The sequence below is a fragment of the Athene cunicularia genome, assembly GCF_003259725.1.
Source record: "Athene cunicularia isolate RWA chromosome 9 unlocalized genomic scaffold, athCun1 chr9_part1, whole genome shotgun sequence".
Taxonomy (NCBI): domain Eukaryota; kingdom Metazoa; phylum Chordata; class Aves; order Strigiformes; family Strigidae; genus Athene; species Athene cunicularia.
Genome location: NW_020799110.1, coordinates 14,695,206 through 14,713,611, shown reverse-complemented (window position 1 = coordinate 14,713,611; position 18,406 = coordinate 14,695,206). Strand labels below are relative to the sequence as shown.

The following is an 18,406-nucleotide window of genomic DNA, read 5'->3' as shown; positions in this document are numbered from 1 at the left end:
GTATTTTAAAAAGAAGATGCTTCAAAGATATTCTCATACGTCATCTACCCTCTAGAGGTAATTAAACTGTGGGTTTATATATTTTTTTAAAGATGCTCTAATGAGAAATCTCACTAGAACAGAAATGAAGCTATTTAAAGAACACTAAGCAATCCCATGCTAAACTGGTGACCCATATCCACAACAGCATGCAGCGCTGTTATTCCAGAGATTCAAGCCATACAGAATGCCATGTTTATGGACAGAAAATTAATTGCACACGAATGTCCTTAACGACCAGACAACTTAATGACAAAATGCAAGGCAGCAGTAACTACAGTTCTCTTCAAAATGGGATGTGTATCAATGCAATTCATATTAGAGACATACACATCAAGCCATTATCTTCAGTGAAAACAAATTTGAACACACAGTAATTTATCTTCTCTACACAACAACAACAAAAAAATCATTGCTAAGCAGCTTTGAGATAAGAGTGAAAGGGTGCTTATAAAACAATAACCTTCATAAGTTGACATTCCTATACTCATTTCCTCTAAACCTCCCCACACAGCAATATGCTCCCAAATTACTGCACACTTCAAACAACAAAAACTACAAACAAAACCCAAGAAAACACACAGCCTGACTTTTACAGTCTGTCCCTGAGTAAGTTTTAATTTTCAATGTAAAAGTCCAACCAATGTTTTGAAAGAGGCTATGAATAAGTGAGGACTTAAGTAAAACTAATCATTTGGTCATTTGATTCCAACATACGGAAGCTCAAAAGGTCAGACCTCTGGTACAGCATGAGCAGGCAGCATAATAAAACAAAGTGGCTTTAGATCATTTGCACCCAACTCCAAGTTTACTTGTCCTTGTTCAGTCACTGCTCCAACTTTAGAAGTTAAACTAAATCTGAAAGGACCCTTCAAAAGATCATTCCAGCAACTGATGATGTTGGGAAACACTGACATTCAACATCTCCACTCTGACATAGAAGAACTAGGATGTAATATGTCAAAAGCAGATGAGTAGAAAAATCTAAATACCCACAGTTCTCCTCACATCTCCCCAAAAAAACAACTTTCACAACTCTGACATCCAGATACAATTCAGCAGAAAATAAGCTCCAACAACTCTAACAGCAAAAGCAACAATGCAGTCAAATTTTGCATAATCTTGCTAAAGCAGAACTAATTCATAATGAACAGTATATCAAGATGCTCGTGCATGTTGTACAAAAGTTCCCTGTAGTCTAGTCAAAACACTAAACCAGAAATTAGTGCTTAGGAAAATAACTGCCTTCATGGAGTAAAAGAGAAGAATGCAAAACAAAATGTATGCTCCACTACTGGAGTACTGAAGTTAAACATTTAAAGCCTTCCTTTGTAAAAAACAAGAAAATTACAAAAGCCAAACAGTTCCTTTGCAAGCAAACAGCAGTTCAGACTGAAAAGCTGAAAGCCTGTGAAGCTTCAGTAATGTAAGAAAAGAAGGTATGTATTTGTGTATTTTCAGAACTTCTTCACTGATCATGGAATAGGACATTCAGCATTATTTTCAATTTAGGTCTCAACATATAACAAACTGAATGACTTGAAATATTAGAACAGGTGTTTTAATCTTTGGGTTTGTCTTCCTGAAACAAAGTTCAGTACTTGAGTAACTTAACCACTTAAATAAAAGCACTGTTTTCTTTTAATAATTAGAGCTAACAAAAAAGGCATTTCACTCTCCTTGGACAGCTTCAGTTTGACATTGTCTCTTGGATAAAACTGCTTATAATGTGTTTATTTAGGTCACAGTGTTCCGTCATATGTCAAAATGCACAGCTAGTATTAAATGTATTTATGTAATGCTTCATGTCATGAATATCCAGAAATGATACAACAATTTCCCCATACGTGTATACATTCACAAAAATACCAGAAATACTCATAGTGAAGTTTACCCATTCCAGAATGCTGAGGAAAAGAAACCAAAAGGAAGAACAGTCTGATTGTGAATGTTCTTTTCATATGTGGTCAAAAAATAAAGGAAAACATAAAACACTTTCATAGGATTAGTTGTATGAGATGAATTGGTTTTTTATGTAAAGAACCCTTTACCCTGTATTACTGTTCCACAGACATTTAAATATTGACTTTTTCGGTATTCAAACACTAACTAATCCGAGGACAAGAGTATTTTATTTTTAGTGCAATACAACGCTGCAACTTTTCTTCAAAAATTAACAAGTGCCTGGTGCAAATTTTATCTGCACTACGAGCAGATCACAACTATTTAAACCTAAATCCTTCAGTTCGTTTGGGATGTAGATAGTATAGAGCACCCACTCTGTGTTAACAGCAATATGTGTTTATTTGAAGATAATTAAAGCCTGTGCGTAGTCTGAGATATTTTAAAACTCAACACTGCTAAATTAATCGCGCTCAAGAAACCTCTGATCTGCAAGGTCTTCTTACTAGCGTACAGCAAGACGACATTAAAAAAAAAGAGAATCAGAATTTCTTCCGGCGGGGGTTTGTAGGAGATGCTCCCCCGTCCGGCCCGGCCCCAGCAGCGCCCTCCGCCGGGCGGGCCCCGCGCAGGGGGCCGGGGCGCGGTAAACTGGCATTGATGCCTTCAGACAGACAAAAGGAGCCACGGACGCGTGAGTGCAGCAGAAAATGCCGCCATCGCTCAGATCCGACACAAAATGCCCAAAGTGAATTCTGTTTGTGGGATATTTTTAGTTCGGTCTTAAAGTGAACAGCATCTCTCCCCTGCAGTTCAACCGGCAAAATTAAAACCAAGATAGCCATTTCATTCTATGGCTTTCTTCTCAAGTTTAGTATTTTAACATGAGAATGTCTTATAAATAAAAAGAAGCTCCACAAAAAGAAGGAAAGAAATCTTAATTTCATAGCAAATAGTTTCCAAATTGCATAAATACATATGTACTTTAAAGAGAAAAATGCTTTGGACACATGAAAGACAAGTGGATTGAAAACAAGCCAAAATCTTCCCTCCTGGAAGCATTCAACTAAGTTTCATCATGAATCATTCACACTATCAAAAGATCCACAAAAATTTAGACTCCTCCCTCCCAACCTAGGTGACATTTCTTCAACATGAACATTTTGTGATACATATCTCTCTAAAAATGTACCACACATGCATATATATGTATGCATACATATATGTATGCATGTGTGTGCACACACACACAACTGTTCCCAATTAAAAAACCTAGTTCAATTATTTTTTGTTAAAAATAACATACACTGACTTGAAAACACAAAATATGCAAAATAAGTTTTGCAGAGAAAGATTTCTGAATCTGTCTCAAAGTAACTTCACACACATACCCCTTTAATTTCAAGGAGGCTTTCCAGTACTTGGTGTTCTCATCATATCCTTAACCTCGTGAATTAATCTTACTGAAGAAAATATTTTTTACACAACACTGAATATGTTCTGTTTACTATTCTGAGGATTACCAAATTAGATATGTTTTATTACCTAAATAGTTGATATCCTAAAAATGACTAAATGCCTGAGGGCACTGTTAAACCCAAACCTGCCACTAACAATTGCTTCCATCAATATGATGTCAAGAGGCATTTCCAGCCCTGTATCTCAGTGCAAGTCTCCTGTGTATTTAATTCTCTACAGCTGAAGAAAATAAAAGCCAAGTGCAATAAACTGATTACATGATGATTAATGCTGATTAACAGAGAATGATGACATTTTACATGCGTCATTCAGTAAATCCAAAATGTTGTTCAAAGGGATCTTTAAACAGTAGGCATGATAATTCATTACTTCTGTCACAATCATCAAGAGCTCCAAAAATCAAGGAAGGCATGGTACAAAATGCATACTATTTAATCAGAAATTTAAGGTACAGTTACATTAGACATAATGGCAATCATTCATTAAATGCAGCTTACATTTCCAGGAAAGTCCTTTTATAGACCCACCTTACATCCAAACATTAAAGATATTGTGTTGTTGGTACATGCTACTTTACAGTGGCATAGCATCGGAGAAAAACAATCCAAGTTTTTTATGCTAGGAGACATTTTTTCAGACCCTGTGCACTTCAATCGATCCGTGACTGAGATTCCAGAAAAATGCCTCTGTAAGCGCTGCTTGCTGCCTGTCTTTGACATTTAATCTAGGTCCATAGTGTTCAAAAATAAGCCTTTATATAGATAGGTTGAATCCTTCAGGAAGAATTTTGCTTGAGAAACGTAAGAAACCAGATTTTTAAAAAAAGGCAAAGAAAAAATCCTGTGTCCATTTTTAAATTTTTCAAGTCAGCTTTATATTTAATTACATTAGCATCAGCTTGAAGTGACAACTGTCTCGTGGCCCAAAGTAATACTCGGATCCTCTCAGGCAGAACCCAGGGTTAGATCCACCAAGGCAGCTCCACCTGCTGCAGTGTAAGGGCTGCTATCTCCTCCATGAAAACAGAAGCAACTCCAGCAGAGCCACTATGCTCAGTGTGTGCTGGCTGCTTAGGGGAGGGGCAAGATGTTGCAGCAAGGGACTCATTACACGGCCCGATAGAGATAAACCCAACACTTCCTGCAAGGTGCTTTCGCACTGCACCAATGAGCATGTGAAAACCCATTTTAAAATCAGCTGTGCATAATTATAAACCCAGGGAAGTTGTAAGCTTAACAGCAGGGAATTTGCTGATCTGCAGTTTACACTAGCTTTTTCAAGGAAGTGTCAGCAGACCACAAAATGAATGGCTATGGGATATTTAATCCTCATTTTCTAACATTAAAAATTCAAGGTTATTTGACACGTTCGAAGAAATGTTTTTTAACTGCTAAGTAAAACTCCTAATGGTCTACCAAAAGCAATAAACAGCTATAGAAATAAATGAATATTCTCCAAATTCAACACACAATGAAATCGGAAGCTGGTATTGTTTCCCCAGTTATCCCTAGAAAATGATGAATAAGCTGGACTATGCATCAATTTGGTTATGAGGAGCCTCAGTAGAGCATTTCAAGCAACTGTACATATGAACACTTTAACAACACCTTTTGAAGAAATTTTTCATTAGAACTGGAATAAATACAGTCATGGTCTCAAGGTTTGTTGTTCTTTGTTGCGTGCTAACAAGTCTAAAACATGAAATTTTTTTAAATTATTTGGTTTTCATGTTTGGGGGTTTTTTGTTTTTTTGGGTGGGTTTTTTGGTGGGTTTTTTTTTTTAATTGAGGCCTAAAAGGATTCAAACTTTATTTCCTTTTTTTTAAAAAAGTACAGGGGGTCCCTGCAGACTTTATGTATTTATCGACTTTAAGTTGCATTACAGAATCTGATCAAAAACAGATTCTCTGTGATTTCTCTGCCCTTATCTATGCCTTGCACCATAAACTAATAAACCTTCGCAAAAAGCTCCAATGAAATAATGTTAGCCATCACTTCTATTTTTAATTGTACTGAACAGTATTATAAAAAAGCATTTAATACTTCCAGAGAAATCTTGTTAGATCTCCCCTCTTTAGGATGTGGCTGTTCACTGAAGTTTACACCTGTAGCAGTCTTCCATCATCTCCCTTTTACTTCCTTTGGTTTACCTGACAAGCACCCCTTGAGGTAGCAAGTTTAATGTAGTGTAAAATTGGCATCCACACTTACAGCTCAGAAATGGGTAACTTCATGAATTATACTGAGACAGTCATCTGGATATAAATGTGCAGATTGATGAAACCAAAACTAAGGCAAGATGTCTGGAGAAAAATGTGTAACTCAGCCCACAGTAAACCTCAAAATAAACTTCATTTGCATGAGGACCTCTTTCTTGGTAGAATATCCAAGGACTACAGATGACAGCATTTCCATACTAATAAGCATAGTTTTCTTTCCACTGTGTGCCATGACCTACAATTTTTCACCAAATAGCCTCTGACATCATTTGCCACAGTAAGTCATCTTCTGCATGCAAGTACAGCAATAGGTGCAGGACCAAAGAAAAATCTCTAACATTCTGCTTCAAAGACAATAAAAAGAGGGGAAAAAAATACAAGAAAATAAGAATACACCTTCTTTGTTTAGCTAAGTTAGGTTTGTTTTTTCTTGCAATAACATTCAAACACAAGTGTAGCCCTAAGTATAACAGAATGGTGGAAGAACCTAAAAACCCCTTAATTTTCCTTTAGCTGACCCCCAGTCAGTGTCACAGTATACAGTCTCTTGTCTGAAGAAATAGGGCAGAGCACAACTGAACACATACTTAAACACCACACAGGAAAAAGGAAAAAATGCACAAGGGGAAGGAAAACAGTCTCATCTCTTGACAAACACAAGAATGTTCCTATTCCACAAAACAGCCTTTTCTATGCACCACAGATCAACAATCCATCTTACTTTCATACCTCTAATCACACTGTAATAATATAATTTCTCACTAAAATAATACAGTCAAATGCATGGCAATTTCATGACAACAAATAAAGTCAGATCCAAAAGCCAAGCAGTCCTTCAATGTTGCAGAAATAGCTTTTTGTGATGCAGAAAATAAGCTCTAATGTGCCATGGGCATAGAAGAATCAATAAGAGGAAGATACAGTCTACACATCTACAAAAGATTCCATCAGAAAGATACAATAAAGAAGAAAAAGCTTAAGTAACTTCAGGCAATGACATCTATAGACATTGTTGATGAAGACTACATAAAACATCCAAATCTTTCAGCCATATATTTGTGGCTGTAAACAAATAAACTGGTTACACTGCAAAACTGTCTTGATCTTTATACAAACATGAAACTTTTTACACATCTTGCTGCCCATGAGTTTCAAAACACAATATTTAAACTCATAAAATTAAAATGCATTCTTACATATTTTGCTGATGAAATCCAGATTTAACTGTAATGAAGGCTTTGCTTGTTCAAAATAATTATTTGTACTCAAAGGCTTTTTAAATACAGTTGTGAACATAAAACTCAAATATGAACATACAGTATATTATCGAAGAGAAACATATGGAACAGAATATTTGGAAATCTACTTTTGAGCTCTAGAGACATAGATCCCCACTTATTTAACTACTACTCTGATTCAAATTGAAGGTTGGATTAACTTTTTGAAACAGAAAAAACAATCAACACAATGGCCAAGTTGTTGATAAGAAGAATATGGCCTTAATTCCTTAACAATCTATCAATACTCCCTCCCAGTTTATCAGTCTATACCTTGTGTTATCACATACAAGCTTGAGCTCCTGGAGTCAAAGCCCCATTTCCATGCTGATTATACAAAGCAACAATTTTTAAACTGGGAGACTGCAAGATACATACAGTTGCCAGGACTTAATTGAATGATGCCATATAGTCAATAACACATCAGCATTCACTGAACACAGAAAAACAAAAACCTAATTTTTCTTCTTGCACAGGATGCTTCTACCTGACATTATACACATTTTAAATGACAGTTTTAAACAGAACAATCTAAAGAAACCAATTCAAAAATCATGTTTACTCAAAAGTGTTACTAGTAAAAATGACTGTTTTCATCCTTATGAAAACATTACATAAAACAAACTGCCTTTATTTCAAGTTCTGTTTGAATGTTTAATTAGCAATAACCCATCTTTACACATGGCTCCCATGTGCACAATAAAAACATCAACAGCATTAAGGTCTTCAATTAGTGAGCTAGACTAATTTTGTTACTATCATAAGAAAGCTCCTATTTCCAAATCTCCCTGAGCAGTACAATATCAGAGGGAAACAAGATTTACACAGCATCAGAAAACCACGCTGTGCTTACAGAAACTTAATGCTTCTGGTCAGCACTTGCCAACTATTCTTGATTGAACACACATAGTACCTGTTTCATCGATCCATGTGTCTCTCAATACAACACAGGTTAGGAAACAGCAATCTCAGAAGCAGTAAGACCTGAAGTTTTTAATGAAACAAGTAAGTGAAGATCTAACTTGACAAATGTACCAACTGTTCAGAATGTCAAACCAAAAGGGAAAAAGCTATACTAACCCTCATATTTCTTCAGACAGATGTCCCTTAGGTACCACTGCAGGCACCTGTCAAGCTGGTAGGACTCTAGTTTGGGTCCCTCTTCCCCAGAAGCCTGAACTAGTATACTTCCAAACTAATTAATACAATCAAAAAAAAAAAATTTAAATAAAAGATGCTTGTCAGCAGAATTAATTACATCTAAAACTTATTTTAGCCTCTGCTCTGCATGATCTTAGTGTCTATGGTCTTGAAAAAAAACACACAGAACTCCAGAATTAGTCTCTTTAAAAAAGCCTGAATACTGGTTGAAGACTACCTCATCTAACATAGAGCTCTAACGTAATGGCTGTAACAATTCCTTACTCAAGGAGTAGTAATTTTATAAGCATTTTCTGTAACATAAATGAAATTTGACCACTAGTTTCATAACAACTGATGTCTCGTACAAACTGCATCCATCAGCATCTATGAAGCTCTCTGGTTTTGCAGTTCTTGCTTCCTGAAATATCAGATGACCATCCAAGGCAATTTTGAGAAAGCAGCCAAAAAATGTACTGCTTGTTCCTGCATGCTCCTAAATTGCCAGAGGAAAAAAAAAAAAAAAAATTCATTTGCACAGTACTTTCACAAATGGATTTATTTACAGAAAACACTAAAAGCCAGTTTCCCCTTCTAAAGGGTATTTTTAACAGGTATCCATACCTTAGAAGCATCTTTTTGTGAGCTTGGCAGGTAAACATGTTTTCAGGAGTTAAACTGGCAGCCACTGTTACACCTCCACTTCAGAACACTTATGTGCATCTGCCCTTCTTAAGAAGCTTAATACTCTCAAATAGAAAGTTTGCAGTGCCCACTGACCCATACATACTGAAAAGAATCATCACCAAACTCTCAGAAAGTGAGAATCCTTTCTATTGTTATAACATCAACAACAGAAACATATTCTGATTTTTGTAAATATATTGTGAATACAGCTGTCCACGTCTTTAGTTGCCAAAATTTTGAAGAATACGACAGCCCCATTATTTCAGAATTGAAATGTTACTATAGAAAGAGGAATTTGATGAACAGTTGCATTTTTAAAATCTTGCCGTGCAATGGCATTTAAGCCCAGAACAGGTCCTATGAATAGAAACTTTTCAGTGGGTGTTTGTGATTTTTCTCCCAGTTTACTCCAAGTCTTAAATTGTTATGTATAAGACAGATTTGGGACATGACTCCTATGAGGTCCTTCATAAGCCTAGATAAGTCAAGCCAAAAACCAAACATTTTCCTTCCTGAGTGACCATCCATATGGGTATTTTTTATAAACTTAATCTGGAGTTCTCTTCAGTCAAAACAGAGGAGGAAAATATAATGCCTTGTCACAGAAAAAAATCCAGAGGTGTCTGTGTTATAGTGTCCTCTATATGCTAAAATAATCAGGCTTCAAAATACAAGCTGCAAAATCATGACAGGCTAAAAAGTGTTCAGAAGCAAAACTTGGTGAAAACAGACCTTTCTGACTATTACCACCAGACAGAGGTCCTATAGTATTGGACATGTGGTTTTCAAAGATACTTAATCATAACATTCATCTGTCAGCCCCTGCCTCTTAGTAATTCCAACCCTATAGGTTCATTTCAGCCAAAATAACTGGAGGGATAGAGGTCTCTGAGGATATCAATCACTTGCAAGTTCCTTAGAAGTAGGTAGCAGGCAAAGGAATAAATATCACAAAATCCCCACCAAAGGAAGGGGGAGCAGGGAGGGAATAAAGCTGCCTAAGCAACAAAAGGCAGAATTTATGTAACAAGAAAGATGTTAAGGGGGGGCGAAGTATACTGAAATGCTATATAATAGATTGAAATTATAACACACCTTGAGAGAAAGTCATAGGAAGTCATGCTTTGTAAGGCAGGTATGAGACCATTTCATGTTTTAGAATTAAAAAGGTTGAGAGTAGAATCTCTTCCCCTTGTTCTGATGCTTTGAAAGTATTTTAGCATTACCAGAACACATGCCTTTACATCTTTAGTTTCCACACAAAAAGTTCCTGAGTATTAGAGAGGGTGCAGAACTGCTTAGTATGACTACTATGAAATCCAAATCCAATGTTACTTTTTCCTAACTGGAAACCACCAAAAGCAGGAAAACGTTTTCGAAACAGATTATGAAAGGACTGAAAATAAATGGTTCCTTTTGCAACACTTCCAAGTTTGATCCACTGAAGATGATGTAAATGCAACAGACTGAAGCCTACCTGACCTCCTGTTACAATTCACAGCAAAAATTTAATTATACTGGTAACACCTCTGAGAAAAAAAAAAAAAAACAAACAAGGTGAGTGTATTCCAAATAGACAGTATTGTGATTAGAATACTAGGAAATCTCCAAACTCAAAAAGTAGTACATTACTTAAAACATTTTTAACATGTCTACAGTCTGTGGTAGGTTGACCCTGGATAGCAGGTACATACCTGCTCAGTCACTCACACACTCCCTGCCAGAGGGATGAGGGAGAGAATCAGAAAAGCAAAAGCAAGGGGAGAAACCTCATAGGTTTAGATAAGTGAAGGGAAAACAATCAACCACACATGCAAGTGATACCAGCCAGATCACTAACCACCTCCCACCAGCAGACCCATGGCCAACCTGAGCACCAGCTATACTTCAGAAAGACTTCCCCCCGGTTTTATTGCTGAGCATGATGTTAAAAAACATGGAGTATCTTTTCAGTCAGTTTGGGGCAGGTGCTCCAGCTGCATCCCCTCACAACCTCTTGCCCAGCCCCAGCCTACTTGCTAGAGCAGTAGAGTGAGAAACAGAGGAGGCCTTGACACTGTGTGAGCACTATTCAGCAACAGGTAAAACATTGGTGTGTTAATAGACAGTTTGTCAATCTAAAACACAGCACCATATGGACTGCTGTGAAAAAAATTAACTCCATCCCAGCCAAACCAGTACCAGTCTGACCTGAAAAGTCCTTTAAAGTTAAGAACCAAGATCTCTGTATTCAAAAAACATTGCTGAAATCAATCAGAATAAAAGTATGTGATTATTCTAAAATTGCCTTTGATGTATTGCTCCCATCTATCCACGAGATGAAAAAAAGGTATTTAGTCCTAAAGAGTTCCATCCAAACCTCAAAAAGATTTCTAGTAAATAGACTGAATTCCAAAAGATAAAACTGATAACCTATAAAAGCCCAATTACTTCAGACCTGAAAGACCCAAAAGCTTTACATCCTTGTCTCATCACCTCACACCCTCAGTAAAGCTTCTACCTAGCTTATATTTAGAGATAGACTCTAAACTTAGCTGAGAAAAGATTATTAGCCAAGACAGGTTATACTTTCAGGGCTATACTCAGTGGGAGAGATTTAATCCAGCATGGTGTGATTAGCTGAGACTGCTCTCCCCAGTGTAAAGACCAGGGTGGAGCAAGGATCTAATTTATCCCTCTGAATTGTTCCCTATAGGATGCAGGCTGACTAGGCTAAGCACATCCTCCTAAACATCGTTTTCCTTAAGCATCTATTGTGCTGAGACAAAAGTCCTGTTTGATTCACCCTGTCATGGAGGAATTATTGGAAGGAAAGGCAATGGGAGGAAAGAGAAACAACATCTTTGAGGTTTATTCATGAATGGCTAACATATCAAGATCCTTCAGCTATTGAAGGACCACTCAGAATCTGAGTCATCCCATCCTATCTTTTTGAAAGAGCTCCTTTTAGAGCAGCAGTTTTCAGTAGCAGAATACCCTTTAAATGGTCCATGCAGCGTAGCCAAGAAAAGTAGCTCTGCTGCTGAGTAACTCTCAAAAGTGTTCATCAAGCATCTGTGCCTCCCATGGAAAAATTACAGCATACAGGTAAAAAGTGAAAAAGAGGGAAAGGGAATATGCTAATAATACTAATAAAATGCCTTTTAACTGGTGAAGCCTCACACTACTCCAGATTCATTTCAATAGCCATTCATGCTTCCTTAACACAGCATCAAAAAAGACTGCAATTTGACTTGTTTCTGCTCTACTGCTTTGATGTAGCACCAACAGAGTAAAGGCTAAGAGCCTCTCGTAGCCAGTGGAGATGAAGTGCTTCCACAGTGCTAATGACTGAGTTTCTCTTTTCCCCCACTGCAGACAGTGAGGTTGTTCCTAGAGACAAATACAAATCAGTCCTCCAGTCCCACTGCTTTAAAAGCAGGAAAAACAGATCACGTCTCAATGATAAAACAGTTTGCTGGTAACAGGACAGAATTTAGACAGCAATACTGTTCTGTTGATGCTCAAGTATGTACCATACACTTCTGAGTACACAGAGGACTGCCACTAGGTTCTATAAGAAACAACTGTTTTCAAAAATAATTTTTCATACAAAAAGTTGGTTCAATGCTTAAAGGGGAAATTCCCATAGTATATTTCTTCTTTCTAATAGATTTGAACATTTTTTTAAAAAGAGATGACTCCTTCCTCTAAAAGGAATAAGATCTATAATGTTACTATTTGACTCCAAAGGATAAAATAATTTGCTAGCCTACAGTTTCAATTCAGTGAAACTCCATCACTTTCTCCCTTCTGAAATGCAAAGCCTCTTACAGGAAGGGAATAACACTGCAGCCTCAATCCAGATGGAAGGATACTGGCAATTTACACTTCATTATTAACTAAGAACATCTGTTCTCAGGAAGGAAGACCTAATTACCTGCAGGCCACTGACCCTCCTGCCATTTTCTGGAAAACTAAAAGACAAAGAGGAGAGTTGCATGAAAACACAGGACAGGCAGAGACCAAGACTTTGAAAAGCTTCTGACAGAGCCTCTTAGAACTTTCTCATCTAGAAGTTAAGAATTCACAGGCAGAATAAACAGACTATTACATGGGCTGAAGATCTGATGGAGCACCTGGCTCAAAAACCAACAGATAGCATGATACCCAGCTAGCAGCTGTAACAAGCAGAGCACCCCCAGGACAGATATTGGGGCCCATATTACTCAACATTTTCACTAGTTGCTGGCATGATGACACACAGCACACCCAAAGCAAACTGACAGCGGACACTCCACTAGTTAAACTGGCTAATACAAGAAACTGCAGGACCTTAACATGGACCTCTGTGACCTGGAGGACTGAGTCAGAAAACAGTTTGTGAAGCTCAACAAGATGTGCCAATTTCTGCAGCAAGGACAAAACAAACCCACACACTAGTATTGGGAATAACAGCTGTACTAAGAAGCATCTAATAGTTATGGGAGACAGCAAAAGCTGTAAGCACTTTAGGGTAGAGCCAGTACTGCTAAAAAGTGAGTGTCAATTCTCTCAGTATTTTTCCAAGTATTTCTACTGTTGTTAACAGATTCAGCCTCTTATGCAGTGGTCATTAATATGGTAGCCAGTGCAGTAACATCTCAGAACTTGCAAATAAGGACAAAATAAGTAATTAGCAAGCTGAAAAAGGAGTGGGGGTGGTGTTATGCCTTTTTAAAAACTGAAAAGGCAAGTTACAACCATGACAGAACATCTTAAATGAGAAGTGTGGGGACTGTTACTTAAACTGAACTTGAGCTCCACAAAGGAATCTGAAACTGTATTTTCCTATAGCAGGTTGAATTATCTTAATGCTAACACAAGTTAAAATGCTTATTTTTACAGTGAAAACTGCTGTCAGATTAAAGCCAAAACTTTGCCAAGAACTCAGTGATGCTTTATATACTTTATTATTACCAAGTGCCATTACCCTGACCACACTTACTCCTGTCCACCTTAGTTATATTTCACTTAGCAATGCTTCTCCCTTCCTCCAAAACTTTATCATTTGAAAGAAGGCACAAGGAACACCCCTTACTAGAGCAAAAATATAGAAGTAGGTACTTCAACTGACAATGAGGTCTACTGCTGAAAGCAGTCTTCAGAAACAGGTAACATTTAGTATTAAAGCATACAAATATTAGACCACAGTTTTTAAGCTTATTAATCATATGCAACATAAGCATCTTAAATCAAACTTAACTTAGGTTTAGATTTGTATCCATAGTTTATGAAGTAAAGTTTTGAAATATCGATCGTAAAAAATCAATCCTACTTATGGATCCTAGAGCCTCTGCATATTAAAATATGTTTCTAAACCACAGTACTTCAGCAGGAATCTAGGGCAACATACACACCAGTCCTTGAGAAACACCAGCAGCTGTTGGCAAACTAATTGCACAACTCTTCAAAAGTGACTATTTATTCTTAGTATGTTTTAACAAGATGCAGTACCTTGCTACAGAAAACAGTGCCCTGCTTCAGCTTTGAAATTACTTCAGAGTTAGAACCCAAATACGTGAGTAAATGCAACAGCATGTTATAGCAAATGTAGGTCATTCTCACCTTCCCTCTCCCCTCTGTTACCTAGAAAAGAGTACCTTAAGTAAAAAGTTGGTGGTTTAAAAACTTTAAGTGGAGGAAAGCTCTTAGCTCAAAACAACTGAGTTCCAATTTTCAAAACAAAGTTGGAGAAAACCAGGAAAAATTACTTCTCTGTGTAATTTTAAGATGTTCACAAATCTTGCCTATTGAAAACATTTGCGATCATCTCATCTGAGAAAAGTAGCAACAAAAAACCAAAAAAGTACAGAGAATAACAGCAAGGATAAAGATACTCAGTATCTTCCATTTGAGAAGATTAAACTGACAAAGCACTTCACCTTATAAAGCAAGCAGCTGAGCATGGGAACACGATATGAGATCTTTAAGATGAATTGCATAGAAAAAGCATATAAAAAGTAATTACTATTTAAGACAACACAGGCATTAGCAGACAATTAAATTATCCAGCAGATGTTTTAAAGTAAACAGAAGAAACTACTGTAGAACTCATTACCAAGGACATCAAATGTTCAAAAGGAAACTAAAAAATAATAGATAAGTGTAAATCAAAGTCTAAAAAAAAAAAAACAAATGTACAAGTGTAATCACTCTCAGGAAATCTTTAACATGGTGCCCACTGGAATAGGACAGCAGCTGAAGTGGATGCTTGTCCATTACTTACAATGTTTTTCTTAAGATGAATTACCAGTCACACTCAGAATTCTAGGCTAGATGAAAATTTTGGGTCTCATCTATGTTTTTCCTTACATTACACTCTCCTCAGTTTAAGTGAGCCAACAGTGTAGAATAAATTAATTTTGCATTATTGTTATTTTGTCAGAAGAATTCCTTTTTAATCATTAACCAGAGGTGATCTCTATCTGTAGGTGACTTCAGGGAGTACATTAGCCCTGTCTTATGCTAACCTAATAGAGAAGGTACTTTTGATAGGAGTACAGATACTTTATTTAGGAAGCAGAAGAGTTATCTTGCTTTCTCCCCACAGCATCACAATCTGATCCATCAATAAAGCAGTCAGGTCACAACAAAGCAAACCAGTTCCCTTCACTTCCACCACTGAGATGAGGCTGCGTGAGGTAATCAATTCATAGATACTCTCCTTATTTCAGGTAAGAGGTTTAAAGGAAAAAAAAAAAAATCTTTGAAGAGCAACTTTGAATCTAAAAATATCCACATCCATAGAGCCCTATAATTTTCTTTTCAAACTATATTTTCAACTCTAGTCAAAGTGGTCTTACTAACGCTTGGCACTTGAGCAAAAGCATGAAAGCCTAGATGTGAGAAGGACTCTGTCAACTAAAGCAGTGCATCTTAGAAAAAAGTAGTTTTGTTTGAAGCATATTTTAAACATGTAGAAGCTATCTGTGTGAAAGCAGCTGTGACTTCATTTCTGCAAATTCTGTTACACATGGTCCAAAACTAACACAAGCTACAACTGAACTAAACCAACAGTAAGCAATACAGCAGAGGGAAAATGTTGCTACACCTGAAAGAGACGGGATACATCAGTAGTTTCTGGAGAACAGTCCAGCATAAAGAAAACAGAAGGGATTAACCACGGCATAATTATTGCTACATAATGGGCAACAGCACACTTAGCTCCTCTAACAACACCAAATCAGATGGAGAGCAGGAAGTTCAAGATAGGAAAGACCCTTGCCAATTAACTCTCACTGCACTCTTGATTCACTGTATTTGACAGTGATTCAGTTTCTAAAAGAGTATTTGTACTCTGAAGGATTCAATTTGCATCACCTACTACTGGCAGCACATCAGAGACTTGGATCAACTCAAGGCTTCAATGGGCATCTTAAGTATTCGTTAAAGAGATGCTAATACAATAACAAACATGAACAACAAAAAGAGAAAAGGGTAAGGGAAAGAAAATTACAAAAAGTTTTAATGCATTTGTGCACTGTAGTGTCTACAAAAGACAAGTCAGAAAACTTTCAGATTTCTAGTATCTTTATTTGAGGCTACAGGGGAATTCATCATACAGACTTGAAGACACTGAGAACACACAAGTTTAAATGAAGAAAGGAAAAGGACAGAGAGTACTTGCCAGAGTTCGCAAAAGCCCTATATTATATTTCATAGAAAAAAACAGATCACCAAACCAAAAATAGCTTACTGTTGCCAGTTCTCACATTATGGTGGATATGGAAGGATATTACCTACATATGGGAATGCCAAAATAATGTAGGAATCAAAAAAATGCAGTAACATCAACAAAGATTTTACAGCTTCATGATCAAACCAACAACTTAATGCTAGCCCTGTAACCTGTAAGCTAATAATACAATTCTGGGACCTCCTCTACCTTTCAAAAGGACCTCTTCACATACTGGACTGAAAAAGCCTTGCCAAGTTCTCGACAGTGTAGATACCCGCATTGTCCTGCTTTTGTTAATCTGAGAAAGACCCTTTATAAGCAGTAGAGGGCAGCATTTCTCCATTTCCACTCGAAAGTGTTTCTCCGCTTGCTAACAGCAGCATTTAAAGATAAGGATGTGAAACACGAGTATCTATAGTAAAATATATTCCTGTTTTATATTTTTTCCAAGGTCTTCATTTTATAGAAATACACTTCAAATCCTACAACGACAAACCAAGAAAATCCACATGATATCCAAGTGTAAGAACTGAAGCAAAGACAAAAGCAGAGAAATTACAAGTTGATTCTGACAAAGTTTTTTCATTTCCTTCATTATAAACAGCTACAAAGTTGTTCCAGCATGCTGTTTATAAACTGCAGTGCACTGAACTGATACACAAAAACTCATTTTGATTTTATTCTCTGAATACATGAAGAAACAATTAATAGGAAAGAAGTAAAGTAAAGGTTTTGGGATTGTGAGTACTTAGGAAGTTGAAACAATGCTGTTCTGAAATTAATTTACCTGTTTAACATTACCAGACACATACTTTTACAATCTTTTGACAGGAGAGTTACATTAGAATAAGCTACAAACAGCACGTACATGATTGACAATCCTCATTTTTGGATCCAAACCAATCTGATGTTTTTCCTTCAAAATTATGCAACATGAGAGATTTTTCTGCTACGTGTCTCAAACAACCTAAACCTTTAATTAAAAAACACCTTAATAGGATCTTTAAAATCACCCAGCTACATCATAACAAGTTTGTGTTACCTACAACCTTTTATTGTTATAAAAGGCTTTTATTGAACCAATTACTTTAGCAGCAAGGAACCTTTTGATTTCCAGCTTTAATTTATTTTGGCTTAACTCTTATTGTTCTCATTTCAACATTTTTGAAAAGTCATTGCCATCTTTCAATTTTGGAAACATATTCCCCACCTTGTCAAGACAAGCTGTTCAGGCTTTTTTTTCCTCTCTCCTTGCCAGACAGAACTCCCCTCACTGCTCTAATAGTACTTCCAGCTGTGTATGTACAGCTTTGAGTGGCACTTATGTAACACTGTATAAAACAGTGTTAACATTGTCACAAGCGAAGTAAGATCAGGAATGGAGTTATAAAAACCACACTGCTTAGAGCCCAACCTCAAACTTCTCTCCAGTCACCTGAATTCCAGTTACTTGCATAAAACCAGCTGTGTACATTCAATCCTATAAACTACCTATTAGGAAGTGAAGAAATAGAAAAATTGATGCATTTCTCACCATACAAAAGATAACGCTTATTTCTAGGAAATTTTCTACATGTGTTTATTAGTAATTGGTCACTAAATTAACCACTCCTCCTCACCTTAACTGGAATTTTTACACCATAGAGTCAAACTTCAATTTAAACCCCAGTATTCCCTAATTGTTTTCTTAGACTGAAGGAAGATGAAAGCACAGATAAAAAAAAGTTTCATGTAATAAGATAGTCCTACTTTTGCCTTCTTGAGCTACAGTTATCAAACTTAAACACAAATAGCAGCAGAAAGGTGGTTTGGATTTGTAGAGGGCTTTTTATTTTTTTGTTTGGTTTGGGGTTTTTTTTTTTAATAAACTGCAACAGCATCATCACTCTAGATTACATGATTATAACAGACATTTCTTCCTCATGTTTTTTGGAGAGTTGGGCTTTTTGCTGGTTGGTCAACCA

The 18,406-nt window shown here is 36.7% G+C and overlaps 1 protein-coding gene across 8 annotated transcripts in view; it reads right to left on the bottom strand.

Annotated features, from left to right (window-relative positions):
- Positions 1-18,406, bottom strand: part of DLG1 (discs large MAGUK scaffold protein 1) — a 143,806-nt gene that overhangs the window by 117,351 nt on the left and 8,049 nt on the right. For 5 of the 8 annotated variants that reach the window (XM_026855089.1, XM_026855090.1, XM_026855093.1 and 2 more), the window contains exon 1: positions 3,948-4,458. The exons of 1 other annotated variant lie outside the window; for it this stretch is intronic. In XM_026855089.1, coding sequence (XP_026710890.1) covers positions 3,948-4,139 — 192 coding nt within the window. In that variant the 5' untranslated portion in view covers positions 4,140-4,458. Of the gene's footprint in view, positions 1-3,947; positions 4,460-18,406 lie in introns of those variants that run through there. 2 more of the 8 variants (XM_026855087.1, XM_026855092.1) reach the window with 2 other exon arrangements.